Here is a 21,003-nt window from a genome sequence, read left to right on the forward strand (position 1 = left end):
GAGGCCAGTTGAGCCAAGGGTAACAACCTGGCTTTTCCGAACATCTCCATGGAGCCAGGCGACCAGGGGGTCCCAATCCTGGCTTTCTCCAAACGTATCCATGGTTCAGCAATGGTCAATGGAGCAGAGTTATATTCTTCCAGCCAGGGCTGAAGTCCCCTAAGCTGGCATCCTGTAGTGTAATAAATCTGTGTCCCTTGTAATGGAGCCATGATGTCTTGGCTGCAGTCCTGTAGAATCCCTGGATGTTTGGATGTCTTGGCTGAATCTCTGGCCCTGTCTCTCTCTCTATACAAAGGCATTAAACCTCTTTTTATAATTAAGTGTCCTTCATTCAGTATTTACATAAAAGGTAAGAATGGAGATGAGATCAAGTAGCATTACTATTTAACTGTTTGCATAGTTTTTCCTTCTCTGTTTTCATAGTCAACAAACTAACTGGCCTAGACAATGCATAATTAGTATATCAGTAAAAATAGTCATCAAAGACAAGAGCACATTATGTTACATCAAATGTCAACTTACAAGTCAATATTACAGGCTTACACAAGCAAAAGTCTATTTTCTTGACCAATCAGAAAGGAACACTTACATTCAAAAGTCAACATATAGATAATAGTCTATTCTTACTGGCTTGCTAAAAATAGTCATCTGGTTAATTAAGATAAACTGCTGTGTCTTCACAGACATCATGAAATTTAAAATAACAGTATTGCATAGTTTGACTTAAGAGGGCTTATCTGGGCTTTTTTTCCTATACTGTTTGTGTACCTAGGCTGCAGAATGCTGACAGTTTGTAATATACTTCCTGTCAGCATTCTGCACTGTTGCCTAGATACCACACTTGAGGATGTAACCAGCTCTCTCCTGATTCTAAAGGAACTGCTCAAACCCAGTCTAGAGTTTACCTATCTGGCAGAGACTGGACTTAACATTAAAACAGACACCACATCCCAGTCTCTGCCAAACCTTCCAATTATATACTGCTTTGGCTTCCCTACATATTAGATTGTATGTACTGTGTTCTTTTCTTTGTAGAAGAAAAGCATTCCTGTGACGGGACACAGTGTAAGCCAGAAGTGGCAGGACTCTGATGATTGCATCAGCCAGAGTAGGCTCAAATGCCCTCCAACACAGCTGGGCAGGTTTCCCAATAATAACTTTCAGCTATAACATCACATAGTATTGCACAGCCTACTGTAGCCTATATAAAAGCTGAGGAAAGGGAATGCAGAGCTACAAATATTTAGTGATGGGATGTCACAGTTCAGAACTTATCAATAGAAATAGGGAGAAATAGCCCCAAAATTCTGAATATATTGTACACATTCTGTAGTGTGTGACATAAGAAAAACTGAACAGTAACCATCCTTTTAACCATAGCTAAATATGTGCCGTTCACTTTCACACTACGAAGGGCTGTGCTTGCATTAAAAAAAAGCATGAAAGGGGTTACATTCAGTCCTAGGAGACTTCAGAGTATTGTAAAAGTCTTTTCATGGCAATCGGTGTACCTGTTATTCACAGCAAATCAAATTTTGAGAAAAATGGCAGCACTGAAAATAATAGCAGCAGATAATGCCACTAAAAATAATAGTGCAAAACTGAGTTTTCTCATCTTGTGTCTCAGACAGTGACCTATGTATTTGTCTAACCCTGATCCAACAATGAGGGAGCCGCTGAAGTGCCTTCTAGATTGTGAGGTTGTAGCCTGGAGAAAGCAGCGTGCATGGGCCCGGTGTCCTGTAGGTCACAGGAGTCATGAGACATCGGCACAAGGATGCACTGCATGTATCCCAGATGCCAAGTGCTAACCACTCTGCTCACAGATGTGGTGCCTGATGGCTGCAATTCCTATAAGCTACTCCACTGGTTTAGGATGTTCAACTAAACATTTATCATGGAAATAGATAGAAAAAATGACTTTCGCTTGGTACCAGAAATCCCACTAATTCAGCATCTGAATAGTCACATGCCATATCAGTAAGGATTTAATAGTCTTGACGTGGTATCCCGTACTACAGCATCAGTGTATTTGATGTGTATGTAAGTATAATAAATAATGGTGTAAATTATGGTAGCCTTGTGAACATTATAAATACATGAGAATTTAAAGGGAATTTGTCAGCAGATTTATGCTATATGATCTGATCGCAGCATAATGTAGAGGCTGAGACCCTGATTACAGCAAAGTGTCACTTACTGGGCTGCTTGTTGTAGTTTCCAGAAAATCAAAGTTTCATCAGCAGGGAATTATCATTAGAGGACTAGTCGTCTCATACCATATAAGCCTCCTTCTCTGTATAACTCTGCACTCACTGCGGATAAGTAAGTTTCTGTCTATGCAGAGTGTAGACCTAGAACTGTCAATCAGTGGTGTGGGCGGGATTATACACAGCTCAGTATTACAGAAATGCTAGATCTACAGGAGAAAAAACAGTAGTTTTATCAAAACTGCACCAAGTAGACCAGTAAGTGATATATCACTGGAATCGGGGCCTCTGCCCCTACATCATGCTGATCTCAGATAGCAAAAACCTGGTGACAGATTCCCTTTAACTGTAATTGTATATATTATATATGGTAAGTATCTGTGTATCAGATGTTCTGCATTATCTATTTCCAGATTCAGTCAAGGCAGCAGTTGGCGAGTTTATTCAAGCAGCTAAGGCCATGCAGTCACGTGCAGAGACAGTAGATAGAGAAAAGTAAGTCAAACTGAAATATAAATGGATTCCTTTTTGAAATGATTGGAAATTGGTAAAATACAGTAGGTTTTTGATTCTCCAGTAATGATAAGAGTAAAAAGATAGTGCACCCAAAATACATGTTTCCAGATTGCACCGTACTGTTTTGTAAAATTGCTTAGAATAAAACCTGGATAACCTAATTCCCTTCAAATGCTATACTATGTTTCATTAATATGTATATATGCATTGGAATAAAAGGGTGTCCAAAAGTAAAACTAGAAATGTACAGATAAAATGACTCCAAAAGGGAAAAACCTGTGCCATGAATAGCCTGCTTTACTGGTTTATGACAAAGTACCAGAACGGAAATATTTCCACATTGTACAGTCGTAACTCGTAACATGTTCTTACACTGGGGAATAAAGGAAATGTCAAAGCTGCTATTGTAGGTTACACTATTCCCATCTCCTTCCTCCAGAGAGCAATTTTCCTTTCGTAAAATATTCTACGGCCAGAATAAGCGTAACCTTCCTTGTCCGTGTGAATTTATTCTCCCTGACGGCAACGTGCTCCTTGTTAAACATGTTTAAATGTATTCTGCACGTCTGGGTTTCGGGCTTGATAGGTCGGTATTTAAACATATTGGGACTATTGAACTCCTTATTTTCAGTAAAAATGTAGTAAAATGGGTCAAGCTGCAACATATATACAGCAAAAGATTATGTTAATATCAACGGCGAAAAGAACGTCTTCTGGGATCAATTCATATATCACAGCCATTACGTGGAGTAGACCTCTTTCCTGTTTGCTGCCCTATTAAACATAGGAATCCACTCAATTCTGCATTTCACAAGGACACGGTAGGCAAAAGTGCGCTCAGAGTTGAAGGGGTTTTAAATAATTAAATATCATGGCTACTTTCTTAAATGCACTCCCTTTCCAACACACACACACTTTTCCAAAGATTATTCATGTTACTAGCTGAAGAGCCCAGCGTTGCCTGGGCATAGGAACCAACTGTGGTTAGTTATAACAAATTATAATGATTATATTGCACATAAAAACCATGCATCTAATCCTATCCTGTGTGATACTGACTGCTGAGCCGTGTATCTAATCATGTTCTGTGTGATACTGACTTCTGAGCCGTGTATCTAATCCTATCCTGTGTGATACTGTCTGCTGAGCCGTGTATCTAATCCTATCCTGTGTGATACTGACTGCTGAGCTGTGTATCTAATCCTATCCTGTGTGATACTGCCTGCTGAGCCATGTGTCTAATCCTCTCCTGTGTGATACTGACTGCTGAGCAGTGTATCTAATCATATCCTGTGTGATACTGTCTGCTGAGCCGTGTATCTAATACTATTCTGTGTGATACTGACTGCTGAGCTGTGCATCTAATCCTATCCTGTGTCATACTGTCTGCTGAGCCGTGTATCTAATCCTATCCTGTGTGATACTGTCTGCTGAGCAGTGTATCTAATCCTATCCTGTGTGATACTGACTGCTGAGCCGTGTATCTAATCCTATCCTGTGTGATACTGACTGCTGACCCGTGCATCTAATCCTATTCTGTGTGATACTGTCTGCTGAGCCGTGTATCTAATCCTGTCCTGTGTGATACTGACTGCTGAGCCGTGTATCTAATCCTTTCCTGTGTGATACTGTCTGCTGAGCTGTATATCTAATCCTATCCTGTGTGATACTGCCTGCTGAGCTGTGTATCTAATCCTATCCTGTGTGATACTGACTGCTGAGCCGTGTATCTAATCCCATCATGTGTGATACAGGGCTCCCCCTGCAGTCTGTGTCAGACGGTGGTCTGTGTTGGAATAAGATAAAATAACTCAAGGAAAAAGTGCAATATAAAAAATAAATTACCTAATAATTGAAAATATGCACCATGGAATGAGTTATAAAAAGAGAGACAACTCGGGCAAATAAGATAAAACAAAGAAAGAAACCGAGAACAATGTCCAATGATAAAGATTTATATTTTATTAGATATCCAACAATGTTGTATATATAAGCATGTATTTAAAATTAATGATAAGGGGAGGCCAATGCCAAAATAAAGGCACAGCCTGGGGACAGATATAATCACTCAATTAGAAGCACCTACAATAATATCACACAATATAAAGTAAAAATTATATACGAATATAATATATACATATGTAAAAGCATATATAAAAAATACTGGTGCAAGTATAATATATTTATGTGCAAACATATGATACGTGCAAGCAAGAAAAACTGTGTGAAAAATATATATAAAGGACAAAAATATTCAAATAATTAACAAAATGTGTACTACCACAAAATAAAGTGCAATGTGCCACAGTGATATAAACAAAAAACGTGTGCAAAAAAAGGAGTTTTTTCCATAAATGTGAGAGCACGAATAAAGTGCTGCAATAATTTATAATAAATGAGCTGCCACAATTAAAGTGCAATGTGCCGCAATAGTATAATAAATAAGCGCTTATGGCACATAAAAATTCACAAAAATTGTGGACAGTGTGAATACCTTTCAGCTACCTCTGTCCCCAGGATGTGCCAGCCCCGACGCGCCTTTCGGCGTACCTTCGTCAGGGGGTCTGTGTTGGCACGGTAATAAATTGTGCTATTTCCAGCTTTACAGAAGGACGATAACACCATAGAAATGATAAGAATAATAGGCCTCAGTTACCACAACTGTCTACAAAGAAAACTGTTGCTGATAGCAACCAATCACAGCTCATTTTTCATCTTTTAAGCAGCTCTGGGACAGCGTGGCGAGTTTTGAGTGGCGGCTTTTGTGTTTCGACTTTTATGTGGCGAGTTTGGTGTATGTGTGGTGAAATGTGTGCTGAGGGTGGTATATGTGTTGAAACACGTGGTAGTGTGTGGCGCATTTTGTGTGTGTGTTCATATCCCCGTGTGTGGCGAGTATCCCATGTCAGGGCCCCACCTTAGCAACTGTACGGTATATACTGTTTGGCGCCATCACTCTCATTCTTTTAGTCCCCCTTGTTCACATCTGGCAGCTGTCAATTTGCCTCCAACACTTTTCCTTTCACTTTTCCCCCATTATGTAGATAGGGGCAAAATTGTTTGGTGAATTGGAACGTGCGGGGTTAAAATTTCACCTCACAACATAGCCTAGGACGCTCTCGGGGTCCAGAAGTGTGACTGTGCCAAATTTTGTGGCTGTAGCTGTGACGGTGCGGATGCCAATCCCGGACATACACACACACACACATACATACATACATACATATACACACTTGAGCTTTATATATTAGATTAGAGCTCAGTCTCATTTACTTTAATGGGGCAGAGTTAATTCCTGACCAAACCAGTGGACAAGTGGGAAGTAAAGTTAGGCAACTAAATTAGCAGGACCCTGATCCAGCCAAGAGTTTGTGGCCACCAGACCAAACCCTACAAACTTCTTCCCGACAATTAGTAGGTCTGGTGGAACATCATCATTGCAACATGACGTGCCACGGACTATGGATGCAGCTGCTGGACAAGGGTCCTGTGAAGGTTTTGCTCAATGTGAAGCTGTTTTTGGATGAAAAGAGACATAATGTTAAGGGACAGAGGGATCTCTTATGTGACATTTATTAGCATTCTCAAATTTTTTAAGTACTCATTCTGATTTCAAACAGTCCAAGTCACAGTAAATGGAATAAATAAAAATGGCTAATTCAGTGCACTGGCCTGTTTCAGTCAATGGAAAGGTTAAACATATGGCTGTCCTGCTTTCTGGGCGTGAACATGGATTTAGTCCCACAATTTCTCACCACCAGTGTGTGTGTCAGAGGTCAAACCACACAGTATCTGAGTTTTATGACCAAACTACCAGTGTCACAGGAAAATCAGCTGCTTTGGGGGTCTACCAAAGAGGAACGTTTACTTTAAGAAGGAGCTGAGATGTGGGTTGGATGTTGCAACATAGTGTATTGGGGTTATCCAATACTTTTGTACTGATGGCCTATCTGCAGAATAGATAATCAATATCAGATCGGTGGCGGTGTGACACCAGACTCTCCATACTAATCTCCTGTTCTCAGTGCCAGGCGGATGTGATCATTGGCGGAGCAAAACAGCACAGTTCCGTCAACTGTATAGTGGTCGCAGCGGGGTACTGCAGCTCTGCCCTTGATTTCACCTTAAATAAAAAGGGGTCGTAGAACCCATGGTCATTCCTCATGTTTTACCCCTTTAAAAAAAGCCACTACACTCACCTACGGCTACAGTGCCAGTGCCGTTCCAGCAATGTCGGCACCCACTTTCCTGAGGCTCAAGTGAGGTTGTGACGTCATGAGCCCTGCTCCCATCAGCGCTGGCTTCAATGTCCCAACCTTAGAACATATTGAGCATCAACATGATCACGGGGCTGTGACTGCTCTCTAACTTCCTTTTGAAGTTTGATTTGTCCAATAGCTGGGACAGTGACGCCAGCGCTTATCGGGCACAGAGCTCACATGACATAATCTCACGTGAGCCCCAGTACTGACACAGCTTGAATGACCCGACACCAGAGGCGAGTATAGGTGTGCTTAGTTTAACGGGGCTAAATACGAAGAATGAGAAAGGGTTGTCCAAGTAATGGAAAACCACTAAGTTTTCATTTGCCTCCTGATCTGCAAAATGAGTCAATAATGTTGCTAAACCATAGATTGCTGCAACCATATGAAGAACTTTGAGGCATATTATAGTTTCTGTGAAGACTGTCTCCCCAGCTGCGCCACTCCAATAACTAAGGGACGCTTCAGAGTTGGAGAAGCACTGCCCAAAATCATTGCATCAAAGAATTTTAAAATAAAATATATAACTTTCTCCTGCTTTCTTTTTCAGTCCACTGGAGGTGAGATTAATTAATGATCAACTGATGCAACTTGAGAGAGCTTTCATCGATCCTCTTGGAGTAGCTGGCAACTTATATTATAGGTAAAGTTTAAAGAGTCCGCTAGGAAAAAATATAAAATGCTAAAAATGCGCATATCGAATTTGTTTCATTTTAAGGAATTTGCTGAACCCACAACCAAACACAGGTCACAAGTGTATTAGTATGAAGTAAGTGGAGGACCTACGGTATGGACTACACAGCACATGACTCATTTCAGGCACAGCATGATGATGTTATCCAACACTATCAGTTTCAGTTAGTGTCCTGCACATATCTTCTTCTCCACTATCTTCGATTGCAAAGGTGGGGGGCAGGGGCAATATCCATTGCTCTTTACCAGAATGAGAATACCAGCCCTCAGCTGTCTGAAGGGGGGGCCATGCTGTTTTTTATTTAAATAATTTTAAAAAACGGTGTGGATTAACCTATATTTTTGATAACCAACCTTGCTAAAAGCTGACAGCTGAGGGTTGCAGCCCGCAGCTGTTAGTTTTGCCAGGTTGGTTATCAAAAATACAGGGGAACCCACGCTGTTTTTTCTTTTATTTTTTAGAGTGCAGGCTGATGAATACTCTTATCAGCTGCCGCCTGCTCTCGCTGTCATCAGCAGCAGCTGGCATCGGCTGATGGGACTAGTGGTCCCATCAGCCCAAGCCTGTGATCGGAGGTAAACTTTGTACCTCTAGTCATAGCTGCGGGCTCATGTTATCATCTGACAGCATGAGAACCGCACCTCTCTGACTGGTGGTATTAATCTTACAGCTGATCAGAGCCGCCGCTGTTTTCAGCGCTGCCATGCATATAACAGCGTGAGAAACACCCAGTGCTCGGGGTGCCAAACCCAAACACTAACACAGACTTCTTGGTGAAGTCTGTGTTCAGGGTCTGTGCCTGAAAAGTAGGTGTTTGGATTCGCCCATCTCTACTCAACAGCGCCTGAAAGCTCTGGTCTTAGTCATGGTAGTGTCACATCCTATGTACAACCATCTTGGGTGTGGAAATTCTTTTTCATGTTGCCAGCCAACAAATGTTTTGTAGAGTGAAGGCTCTTTAGGGGGAAAATAAGCAGTGGAAGTTCTGGCACAAATCAATTATGAACCACTGTTCACTATCAACACATGAAGTGGGCACATGGGGATAAACTGGCCAACAAAATGAGCAAGGCTCAAGCTGTCCTCTTCGCGATTTTCTTGCTGGTAGCCAGGCCTGTCACCATTATTTCACTCACTTGCAAGACTTGTCATTGAATATGAAAATGAATTGCATAGTCGACACAGAGCACAACTTATGGAAAGGGACAGTGTAGGTCTTCCATAGACCATAGGGTCAATGTTTTGAGTGGCAGCAATGAACCACAGAAACCAGGAAAGGTGGCGATACTTCCATGGTTGGGCGCTAGGTCTGGTTCCAAATACTAGGTGGCATTTAGAGTGGGTACAAAAGTATTCAGACCCCTTTAAATTTTCCACTCTTTGTTTTATTGCAGCCATTTGATAAAATTCAAAAAAGTTCATTTTTTTTCTCATTAAGGCCTCTTTCACACATCAGGTTTTCGCCGTCAGGCGCGATCCGGCGCTTTTGACAAAAACCGGATCCGGCGAAATGCAATGCCGGATCCGGGTTCCCCCCCCATTGACTTGCATTTGAGCCGGATCGCGCCGGATGGCCATGCGTTTCATCCGGTTTTCGCCGGATCCGGCAATGTGTCGCAATCCGGCGTCTGGAAAAAACGGCTACTGTAACGTTTTTTGTCTCCGGCGCGTCTGGATTTTTCACACAATGAAAGCCTATGCCGGATCCGGCGACAGCCGGATCTGGTAGCCGGATCCGGTTTTTTGGTCTGAGCATGCTCAGTAGCTCTGCCCACAAGACACATATATAAAAGCATGACAGTGGGACCCTCAGCCACAACCAACATGCCACCCAAGACAGGAACCAGGCGCAGGAGAAGGCAGGAGACCACTGCAGCAGCACCATCAGCACCACCACCACCCCAAATGGAGCAGCATGCTGAACAACAGGAGGGGAGTCCAGCAGCAGATGAGAGATGGTAATTATCAAATCCCCCATTCCTCCAAACTAGGGCCATGGAATATCAAGATATTCATTGGCCCTTTGTTTCTCTTTATTCAACAGCCGCCCAAGAGATGCAGCAGCAGCAACAGTGGCAGCACTGGCAGCACTGGCAACACCACCCACAGGCATGGAGTGTAGCCAGCAGGAAGACAGCACATCATCTTCTGGGAGCCCTCCCTCGCATCGTCAGCGTTTGACGGTAAGTTTTTATTTCCAAAATCCATCATCTCTGTAATATATGACTATTCATTGCCTTTTATTTCAAAACAGGAATCACAAGATGAAGAGGAGCTCCCAGAAGAAGAAGGAAGGGGTGGACAGACACCTGGAGTGGGCTCACAATTGGTAAGTTTTTTGCATCAAACGCAGAAAAACAACATCACACTACACACAACACATAGAAAACAATGTTCTGCAGACCACACACAGCAAACAAATGCCTACATCCATTGTTTTCTTCTCTAGTCTTCCCAATCTGGTGCTCGGCCAAGAGGTCCTTGCAGTGCCTCCCAGGGTCGTCGGCGACAGCAACGCGGCGGTCACCAGCGTGTAAGTATAAATATTTTTGCTTTGTTTTTTTGCACTTTTTATTTCATTTCTTTTGTGGAGGCTAATTATGTTATTTTTGTCTTTTCCTTTTTTAACAGCCTTCACAGCGTGCTCCCGACTCTGACGGTGAGGATGGAGGGATTGATGTGGACCACCTCATCGATCTCGTCAGAGAAAGGGAGCCGCTATGGAATATGGCTGACCGCCGCCATGCTGACCTGATCGTTACCCGACGACTCTGGGAGGAAATCTGTTCGCTCCTTGTGGACCGCTGGGAGGACCTCGATGCTCGGGCCCAGGTTAAAGAGCGTAAGTATATACAGTACCGGTTGCTTGATGTAAACCAGTGTTTCCCGAACTCCAGTCCTCGTGGTCCCCACGGATCATGTGTTCAGGATTTCCATTTACTATGGAAATCCTGAAAACATGACCCCTGGGGACCATGAGGACTGGAGTTTGGGAAACACTGATGTTGTACACTAACCACTCCTTTCTCGTTTCAGGGGACAGAATTGTGAAGCGGTGGCGGTCTGTGAGGGATCGTTTCAAGAAGGAGTTCAATAAAGAGATGCGGGCCCCGAGTGGATCTGGAGGACGCAGGAGCAAGTACAAGTACGCACAAGCCCTGTCGTTCCTCCGGGAAACAATGGTCACCAGAAGGTAAATATTACACAGCACATGTGAAAAAAAATGTTTCTATGTAACTTTTTTTTTTCAGCCAGGGCCATACCATGTCACTATTTTAATTGTTTTTTTTTCTCTTTATTCCACAGCACGGTGAGCAGCACTCGGGAGCCTGCACGATTGGACCCTTCTGAGGCGATCCCTGAGGAGACCGGCACCGAGGGACACTTCGACTGCCCCGGTACATCTGCACCTTCCCAGCCTTCCCACACATTCGACCCATCTGTCCCATCCGCCAGCACAGGAGCATCGTGGCCGCCTACATTACATGAAGCTGCTGGTGAGGAGATCGCTTTCCCTTTACCCCACCCTTCTGCCCCTGCCACCTCTAGTACACCTGCGGGTACTGGGCGGCAGCGGCAGAGGGGTCAGGAAAAGACTTATGCGCCAGAGTTCTTGCATCTGAATGCATCTTTCCAGAACTGTCTAAAAGTCTTGTCAGAGCAAATCTCCGCATTCTTTCAGCAGATCAACTCCAGCATTCTGGAGGTGAAGACACTTCTGCAAACCATGCATTCAGAAGCAAGATCTTCGCCAAACACACCTTTTTCAGGTCTGTTGTGGAGCGCATGGAAATGCTCTCTCCTACCCAGCAGATGCATGTAATGCATTCATGCCACAGTGCTCTCCAGCACGTTACCTCCCAACCTCCTCCTCCCACCACAGTAGTTCCTCCACCTGCACCCCCTCCAGCCACTTTCCATCCTCCCCCTCCTATTACATACCATCCACCTCCCCAGCACCAGCCACCTCCCCAGTACCAGCAACCTCCCCAGTACCAGCAACCTCCCCAGTACCAGCAACCTCCCCAGTACCAAACTCCTTCCCCGTACCAAACTCCTTCCCCATACAACTTGCCATCAACATCATCTGCTCCTACAGTCCCTGCCCAACCCTCCACCACCACCTCTTCTGCCTCCCACATGTCCACCCATTCTGTAGCTTTTTCCACACCTTCATCTCTAACTGTTCCTTCCCCACCACAATCCCAGTCCTCTCTCCACACTCCCAGTGTCGAAGTGTCCCGCAGCCCCTCCAGCAGTATTTCCACCCCACACTACACAGATTTGTAATGTGTTTTTTAATAAAAATGCCTATTGTTTTTAAAACCTTTATTAAAAAAGTTTTTTGCACATTAAAAACATTTTACAAAAAAAAAATATTTTAAATAAAAGTTAAATTATCGTTTCACAATGGTTGTCTGTCATTTCTTTCTGCGGCGAACTATGTTTAAAAAAAAGGTTAAATACAGGGTATTTCAAAGGTAAAAAGGTATTCAAAACCAGGTATATAACTGTGGGTACATTTTACCTTTTTGCCACAGTTGTGTTCCTGGTTGTGTTTGAAGCAAAGTATTTCACCTAAAAAGTTGTGTTTATTGTTGGTGATTTCCTAACAATGTACACAACTTTTGTTACAAGGTGAAATACTTTGCATAAAACACAACCAGGTACACACCTGTGGCCTAAAGGTAAAAATAGTAAGACCATGACAAGATAGCCAACTTTGGTTGGCAAAGGTATATACTGTTGGTACAGAAGGTACACAAGTTTGGTTAAGGGCACAAATCTTTCACACTCTGTCATCCTGCCAGTGTACTCTGCCTTGAGGTGACATAAAGTATAGTGCAAAATTGTCCCTCATTACTGAAACCGTCACAGAACTTCTAGTGGTAATGTCATGGTAATCTTGCAAGGTGGTTTCTTCAGAGGTGTCCTCAATGGAAATGGGTTCCTTGCAGATAACAAAATTGTGGAGTACCACGCAAGCTTTGATCACCTCATCCACAGTTTCTGTCTTGAGGTTGATCGCAGTCAATAGGACCCGCCATTTGGCTGTCAGAATACCAAAGGTACATTCAACCATTCTTCTTGCTCTTGTGAGGCGGTAATTAAAAATGCGTTTTGTTCTTGTCAATCCTCTGCTAGAGTACGGTTTCAAAAGGTGTTCTGACAGCTGGAAGGCTTCATCCCCTACACAGACAAATGGCATAGGTGGACCAGATGTTTGCAGCAGCGGTCTAGGGGGTGGGAACTGGAAGGTGTTTCCATACAGTTTACGCCCCATGGCAGACAGTTTGAAAACTTGAGAGTCATTGTGTAAAATAATGCATATCCTGTAAAATATTCAGGACTAGTTACCAGATAAAAATATAGTGGTTTATTTGGATTCTTCCATCAAAGAAAGGTTATTACAGAAAAACAGGTGAATAAAAAGAGGTGAGATATTGTCCATTAGATCATGCTCTGAGATCCCAAATGGCAAAAGCAACATGTATTCTTCTTTCTCTCCGGGAACCCACATGGCAAATGGCGTCTGTCTCTCTGTTCGACTTCTTCGTACTAAAGTAACATACCAGCTGTTGAGTTATGTCATCTTGCGTCTGTCTCTCATGATGGTGAGGGAAGAAGAGGCGCCCTCTACAGTTAGCCATGAATTATATACGTCTCCTAAAGCACATGGTCTCTACATATATGGAGCTGTCTTTCTACCATGAGCCAAGCTTAAAAATAGCCTATGTCGTGTAAGCTAAAGCAATGTACAGAACTGGGTCTTATAAGAAATTAACGGATTATTAATATTTAACAATTCCCCCTTTTGAGGGAGACAGACATTAATTGGAACCCTCAAATATAACAAGATCTTCTTTCTTCTTTTCTTCTTCTTTGACAAAATAATTTAATATCAATAATAATAATAATAATAATAATAATAATAATATTAGATTACCGTTATAAGTACTCAATGACATAATTGATGTGAATTCATGTTATGGTAAGCCATGAACAATATTCATATAAAATATGTATAATTATACTTCCCTAAGTCTAAATTGAAGCATCTCAGGTCCAGTCATCATCATCTGATGTCATCTGGTCTTCATTTTGATGTCTTCTGTCTTCTTCTTGGTTCTTTTAAAAATACAGTTTTCTTATAGCATATAGATGTGTTGTGTATCAAATCAAAGTCCATAATTTCAAATGTTAATACGAAACAAAGTCTATAAATGAAATGCAGCTTTAATATCTGTGCAGTGTCATCTTTAAAAACCTGGGCTTATATTGGCTCGCCTTGGATATTCTGGAATCCTCCATCGGTACTGGTCTTTGAACAGGTGTGACATCTTTGGTCAACAAAGCAAGGGTTAAAATGACTCTTCCTTGCTAAACATAGCACCATAACCAGTCCTTGTCCTAATGCACAGGACATATGTCAGGGTTGTAGCTTCCTGATAATTACCTTCATTGTTCACCAGCTTTCATCGAAGCTTTTCAGGTGATTGAAAACCTCTGGAACTTGATAAGAACGTGATAACACCGTTCATCTCAGCATCATAGGATCATCGTCCTCTGGTTGTCAGGTTAGACACTTTAATTGTGACTGTCGGTGGTGAATACTGCACTTGTGACTGTCAGTGGTGGATACTGCATTTGTAATTAACACAGTCTATTACTCAGTAATCATAGCTTTGTTACCTTCTGGGACTTCTGGATCGCGGCATTCTTCTTCTTGCAACTGATAAAAATCAATGAAGTTTAGAAATGTGAAAAGTCTTTATTAACATAATTTCAGTATCTTGCTTGAAGTCTTCATTCCCTATTCTATACCAAATCTGGTAATTTCCCTATCCCATAATATCACAGCGTACCATAGCAATCAGTAATATCCATATAATTATTATCAGAATTTGTACTGTATATGGATTTCAATATTTGAAATAATAAACCAATAATAAGTGATAATACATTATTATCCATTTTTTTTTCATGTGATAGAACATTTTTATGTCATAGGTGTAATTACCTTTTTCAACCCATAGGTGTCACTGTGTTTTATGTAACCAGTGTTTTCATCTTTATTAATAAGGAATATATTTATTATACTAATAATATGTAGGAATGTATAGCCATGAACCAAAATAAGAATATATGAGTGAGCGAATGAATGAATAAAAGAATTGTTGCATATAACTCAGAAGTGAAACATTTTCCTTAGTAATAGAACCATATAATTGCTATATTTAATGAAGCAATATTCTCAGTAGATATTACTTTACTAAATATTGGTGAAAGAATTAAAAATAATGAAAAATAAGAATAAAAATAAAAATAAGAATAAGAATAAGGCCTTTATGTTGATGCAGAGTAGTTATGTCTTCAGTAACATACACCCTTAATATTTCCATGATCTGGATTATTTCATAATTGTCATACACTTGTGTTATCAAAATATTCAAATCATGCAACTTTGCATATAATTCCTCTTAGTGTAAAGAAATGACTCTTTATAATACTTGTTATTATACCCAATACTTATACCATTGTACCTTATTAATATTTTTTCCTATTAAAATGTGTGAAGAAGAGGTATTAATCAAATGTGATTATGTAGTCAGGATAAAAAACATATTTCCCCCTTAATACCAAAAAATATTGTTTCATGAAATAATTCATTTATCAAAACCAAAATTAAAAATAATTAATTTATAAATTGTGTAAATATTATACTTGCTTATACCATTATTTGTCTGAAGATGTGTAACCATTAAAATTAATTTGAATATCATAAAATTATCCTTTGGAAAAATTAATTTGCATAAACCATTTTGATGTGCGATTGCACTTTGCACTTATCCACAATTAACTAAATCAAGAAATAATAATTACTATAGAAATATAGAAATATATGTTGTATAGATAATATTTCATTATGTATCTTAATATTCTAATAATTTATCTGATCTGCATATTTCTCCTAAAGATAAAAGCTTTGGGTTTTTTTTTTTTTTTTCCTTTCTCTCATGCATTCAGGATCCTGAGGTCTCACAAACGTATCACATTACTCGCTCAGCAGCTGCTCATACACTCAGTCACTGTCACTCAGACTGTGTCACATATTAACTTTAATACACGTATTTTAACCCAAATTATCCTAATTATCAATGCATTGTAAACTATTTCAATTTAGTCTCTTAATATTTCTTTGAATATTCCCCCTTTAAAATTCTTTTCCTAAGGAACAGGGACATAGTATACTGGTATACTTGTATTATTAGAACAAGGTTCAAATTCCCCTGCTGTGGTAGTCATTCAAACCATGCAGTAAAAAAAAAAACACACACCCAGAACATTTTAAAAAGCAATTGGTTATTTCCTTTTAAGGGTTAGATATATATAAAATCATGCAATTATTGCAACTTCCTGTGTAAATAAAGACATAAATCCTTGGAAGAGAATTTTTCTCGATTAAGTCCTGCTTTGAAATGAAAATTCTAAGGAAACATAAAAAATAAGGTTAATATCATATAATTCTAAATATTATTACTGATGTAGATTTTAATTTTCATTAAAAAATACAGTTCTACTATTTCTACTTCTACAAACACTCTATATATATACTGTATGACTATGTATATATCCACAAACCATAAAACTACAGGATTATACTCTATAAAATAACATATAACTCACTAATTGTATAACACTGTTACACAATATATATTACTTTTTTCCTAGCCAATTCCTACACCCATACTTATTTCTCTGCAAAAAATATCCTGAAAGGTTCTTGCCATTTTAAAGCTAATAGATTCTTGGAGCAGAGTATTCAGTTTACAGGCCATGATGTCACTCACCACCTGTTTCTGTCTGTTAAATTCGGCCATCTTTGTTACAGAAAGAAAATCAGAACTCATCATTTTTCTTAATTCAATTTGTGTCTTTTCGGTGTTCTTTTGCATCATTCCATATGGTTTATAACAAACATGTGATTTTCTTTTTCTTTCTTCGTAGATTTGATTTTGGGGAAAACTCATTTTAAAAGGTTTTGCTAATACAGGCTTCTGATAAGATTTTACTCTGCCTGTCTTTCCAAAATTAGCACAATTTATTTTCCTTTCACGATTCTCGTGTTTTCTGGCAAAATCAAGAAATTGCGCACATTCAAACAAAGAATCTTTTTGTGACGCAATAACACGAGATGCAGGATTTAGAAACCAAAATTTGCTTACAAAACTCCTTATGAGGGACGGTGTTTTGACATTCTCACTCAGCATTTTGTACAAACGTTCATATATGGACATGAACGTAAAAATACATTCCTTCCGACCAATCCTTAATTTTTGAAGAATATCAATATCTGGATGATTTTCATTTGATGAACAAAAAATGAGAATTTTTAATCTGTCCTTATCAGTTAAATTCTCATGTGTTTCACCAGATAACTTTAAAGACAATCTCCTTGCAAAATTTACAGGGATCCACATTTTGAACAACTGATTCTTCTCCTCGTTAGATAAATCAAAGTTATCAGTACAACTTTCAAAGATCTCAGAGTTTCTATAAACATCTATTTTGTTGTCATAAGTAGGAATTATTTGGCATATTTTTATCAAATTCTTCCTCACGCTACTTCGGATTTGGGCCTGTGAGTCTTCTATTTTTAGTGGTACGTCTTTCCCTTGTACGTCCTCTACGTCAGTTCTGAAGTCTCCTCCTACTTCTCCATCTTGTTCCACGTCTGCAAGGTCACCTTCAATGACTGCTACTTGTAACTGTTTCTCCACATTACAGTGAATCTCGGGAATATCACTATCCTCTACACAATCATTTTTAGATTTTTCTGACACAGATCTATGAAATATATCTACCATCTGTAGAATATTTTTTAATCTCTCTCTTTCTCTATTGAAAAACTTAGAATCTAACCTCTGATTCTCGAGTTCACACTCGGCATATAAACTTAACCATAAAACTTCTGAATTAGAATTGTCTACAGACTTAAATTTCAATTTACTCTGCTTAGCAAGACAATTAATGACATCCATTTTATCTTACCTTGAAATGTCTCAGCTCCTTTGATGGACAACGCTGGGTTCCTGTCTTCACACGTCTGGCTTAGGTCTGGTACTTTTGGCACTTGTAGTACTTCTCAATCTATCTGGTACTTCTTACTTCTAGGTTCTATGTGATTCTTGTAAGTAGTGGAATTCCCGATAACTTACACATATGATTTGACGTTAGCAAAGTCCAATCCCCCGTGTGTGCAAGTTGAGGGAAATCCGCAAAAAAGTACAAAAATTCAGATCTGGCTGGCTCTCCAATGTAAAATAATGCATATCCTGTAAAATATTCAGGACTAGTTACCAGATAAAAATATAGTGGTTTATTTGGATTCTTCCATCAAAGAAAGGTTATTACAGAAAAACAGGTGAATAAAAAGAGGTGAGATATTGTCCATTAGATCATGCTCTGAGATCCCAAATGGCAAAAGCAACATGTATTCTTCTTTCTCTCCGGGAACCCACATGGCAAATGGCGTCTGTCTCTCTGTTCGACTTCTTCGTACTAAAGTAACATACCAGCTGTTGAGTTATGTCATCTTGCGTCTGTCTCTCATGATGGTGAGGGAAGAAGAGGCGCCCTCTACAGTTAGCCATGAATTATATACGTCTCCTAAAGCACATGGTCTCTACATATATGGAGCTGTCTTTCTACCATGAGCCAAGCTTAAAAATAGCCTATGTCGTGTAAGCTAAAGCAATGTACAGAACTGGGTCTTATAAGAAATTAACGGATTATTAATATTTAACACATTGGAGCGGCCATAGGCCCCAATATCAACAGCAATAAATTTGTATTCCGCGTCAGCGATGGCCATGAGGACAATGGAAAAATATTTCTTGTAATTGAAATATTCCGATCCCGATCCGGCTGGCTTTACAATGCGGATATGTTTCCCGTCCACAGCGCCCAAGCAGTTCGGAAACTGACATATCTGTTGAAACTTTTCTGAAATTTCAATCCACCTCTCTGTTGTGGGCTCTGGTAAAAACTCTTCAGCTAAGGAGTCCCACAGTGCACGGCATGTGTATTTCACTATTCCAGATATGGTGGAAATCCCGAGTCTGTACTGGAAATGCAGTGACGAAAGGGATTCTCCAGTTGCAAGAAATCTGTGGAGAATTAAAAAACAATCAATTAGTTTAAAATCACAGCATTACATACCAAAACTCAGCTATAACACTTGGAGATACAAACTACCACCAACAAGATTGCAGTGAAAGTGTGCTCTGATGCGAGCATATCCAATAAATGTGGCTTACCTTAAAGTCACCATCAGACGCTCTGCGGGTGAAACAGAGAAGCGGCAATAGGTGTCTGCTTTTCTTATGAGGTGTGCAATGCGCTCCACCAAGTAATCAAAATTCTCCATTTTCATCCGAACATATCCAAAAAATTTATCCGGGTTTCGTCTAAGGTCCATGCAGAGTGTAGAATAGACCCCACGCGTCATTCTCTTGGCTGTGATGGGGTGGATCCACAAACGTCGTCTACGATGCCTGATGCGCTGCTGTCTGCTCTCTCCTTCTCCAGAACAATCACCCTCAAACGATTCGCCTCCGCTGTAAAATCCGCCAAATTCTTCAAAATATTTCCAATCACAACATCCATCTTCGCCAGTAACTTGCTCTTCTCTCCAACCTACACTTTCTCCTCTACAACCTGTCAAAGAAGGGCTGTAGGAACACGCTATATATAGTTTTTCAGTAGCCAATCCTGTTCGGAAGGCCACAAGGGTCAATTTTAAAAACCGGATCCGGCGTAATCCGTCAAAAAACGGAACAAAAACCGGATTAACCGTCACATCCGGTTTTACGAAATATTTGCCGGATCCGGCGCTCCGGCACGACGCCGGATCGCGCCTGACGCCGAAAACCTGATGTGTGAAAGTAGCCTAATGTGCACTCTGCACCCCATCTTGACTGAAAAAAAACCCAGAAATATAGAATTTTTTGCAAATTGTTGGAAATTGAACCTTTGGCCAAGTCTGAGGTCCAGAGCACTCTGGATGAGGTTTTCATCCAGGTATCTCTGTACTTGGCTGCATTCATGTTTCCTTCAATTGCAGCCAGTCATCCTGTCCCTGCAGCTGAAAAACATCCCCATAGCATGATGCCGCCACCACCATGTTTCACTGTTGGGATTGTATTGGGCAGGTGGTGAGCAGTGCCTGGTTTTCTCCACACATACCGCTTAGAATTATCACCAAAAAGTTCTATCTTCATCTCATCAGACCAGAGAATCTTATTTCTCATAGTCTAGGAGTCCTTCATGTGTTTTTTTAGCAAACTCTATGGGGGCTTTCAAATGTCTGGTACTGAGGAGAGTGTTATGATTGAGTCACCGTAGGAGGCAAAAATAGGAATGCTAGCTAAGTCCAAAAAAACAGAGAAGTTGGCAACTATCAGATTGCAGACCCCTGAACCTATCAACACAACTAGCAGTAGCCGTGGGGGGTTCCTACGATGACCTAGACCCCTCGATCACAGCCGGAGAGATACATAGGCCTAAAGAAGGAAAGGGGAAATCTATCTGCCCCAGAGCAGACCCCAAAGCAATAGGCAGCCCCCCACATATAATGACGGTGAAGCAAGATGAAAACACTTACACAGACAGAAAGACAGGCTGAGCAAAGACGGGGCCCAAAAACTACCTAGATAGGAACGGATAGGAAGGCTGCTGTCTGCAATCTGCCAAAACCCTATCAGAGACAAAAGCCAACAAGCTGATATAAAAATGGCCCTGAAGCAACTAAGCTTCAAAAACTAAATCAGCACTCAGGTACTTTCAGAAGACATTGCTAACGGAACACTGCACTCTCCAGCAGGGAGTGGCAGAATCCAAAAAGCAAGAAAAACAAAAACAAATCTTAAATGCAAAAGGCAAAACAGAAAACTTAGCTTTAGGAGAGCAGGAATCAGACTGGTGTCCAAGAGTCCACAGAGAAATCACCCGCAGGGCAGAAAGGGCGTAGGCAGCCTTAAATCCAGTCAGTGACTCCACTCAGCCAATCGTCTTCATTAGTCCCAGGTGCCTGATAATCAGGCTCACTACCTTCCTTCACTAGAATAGGGAGTTCACCAGGCCTCAGTGACGGAGGGGAAAATGAACTCACAACAGTACCCCCCCTTGAGGAGGGGTCACCGAACCCTCAACAACGCTACCAGGGCGATCAGGGTGAGCCCGATGAAAGGCACGCACCAATCTTTTGGCATGAATATCAGAGGCAGAGACCCAGGAATTATCCTCCTGACCATAA

The 21,003-nt window shown here is 40.7% G+C and overlaps 1 protein-coding gene across 1 annotated transcript in view; it reads left to right on the forward strand.

The window, feature by feature from the left end:
* Positions 1-21,003, forward strand: part of LOC141058039 (putative N-acetylated-alpha-linked acidic dipeptidase) — a 262,752-nt gene that overhangs the window by 206,630 nt on the left and 35,119 nt on the right. Inside the window, exons 15-16 of the mRNA XM_073554180.1 lie at positions 2,627-2,708; positions 7,542-7,634. Coding sequence (XP_073410281.1) covers positions 2,627-2,708; positions 7,542-7,634 — 175 coding nt within the window. The remainder of the gene's footprint in view (positions 1-2,626; positions 2,709-7,541; positions 7,635-21,003) is intronic.

Source organism: Dendrobates tinctorius, unplaced genomic scaffold (assembly GCF_039654945.1).
Source record: "Dendrobates tinctorius isolate UK_male_01 unplaced genomic scaffold, ASM3965494v1 ptg000208l, whole genome shotgun sequence".
In the NCBI taxonomy this organism is placed as follows: domain Eukaryota; kingdom Metazoa; phylum Chordata; class Amphibia; order Anura; family Dendrobatidae; genus Dendrobates; species Dendrobates tinctorius.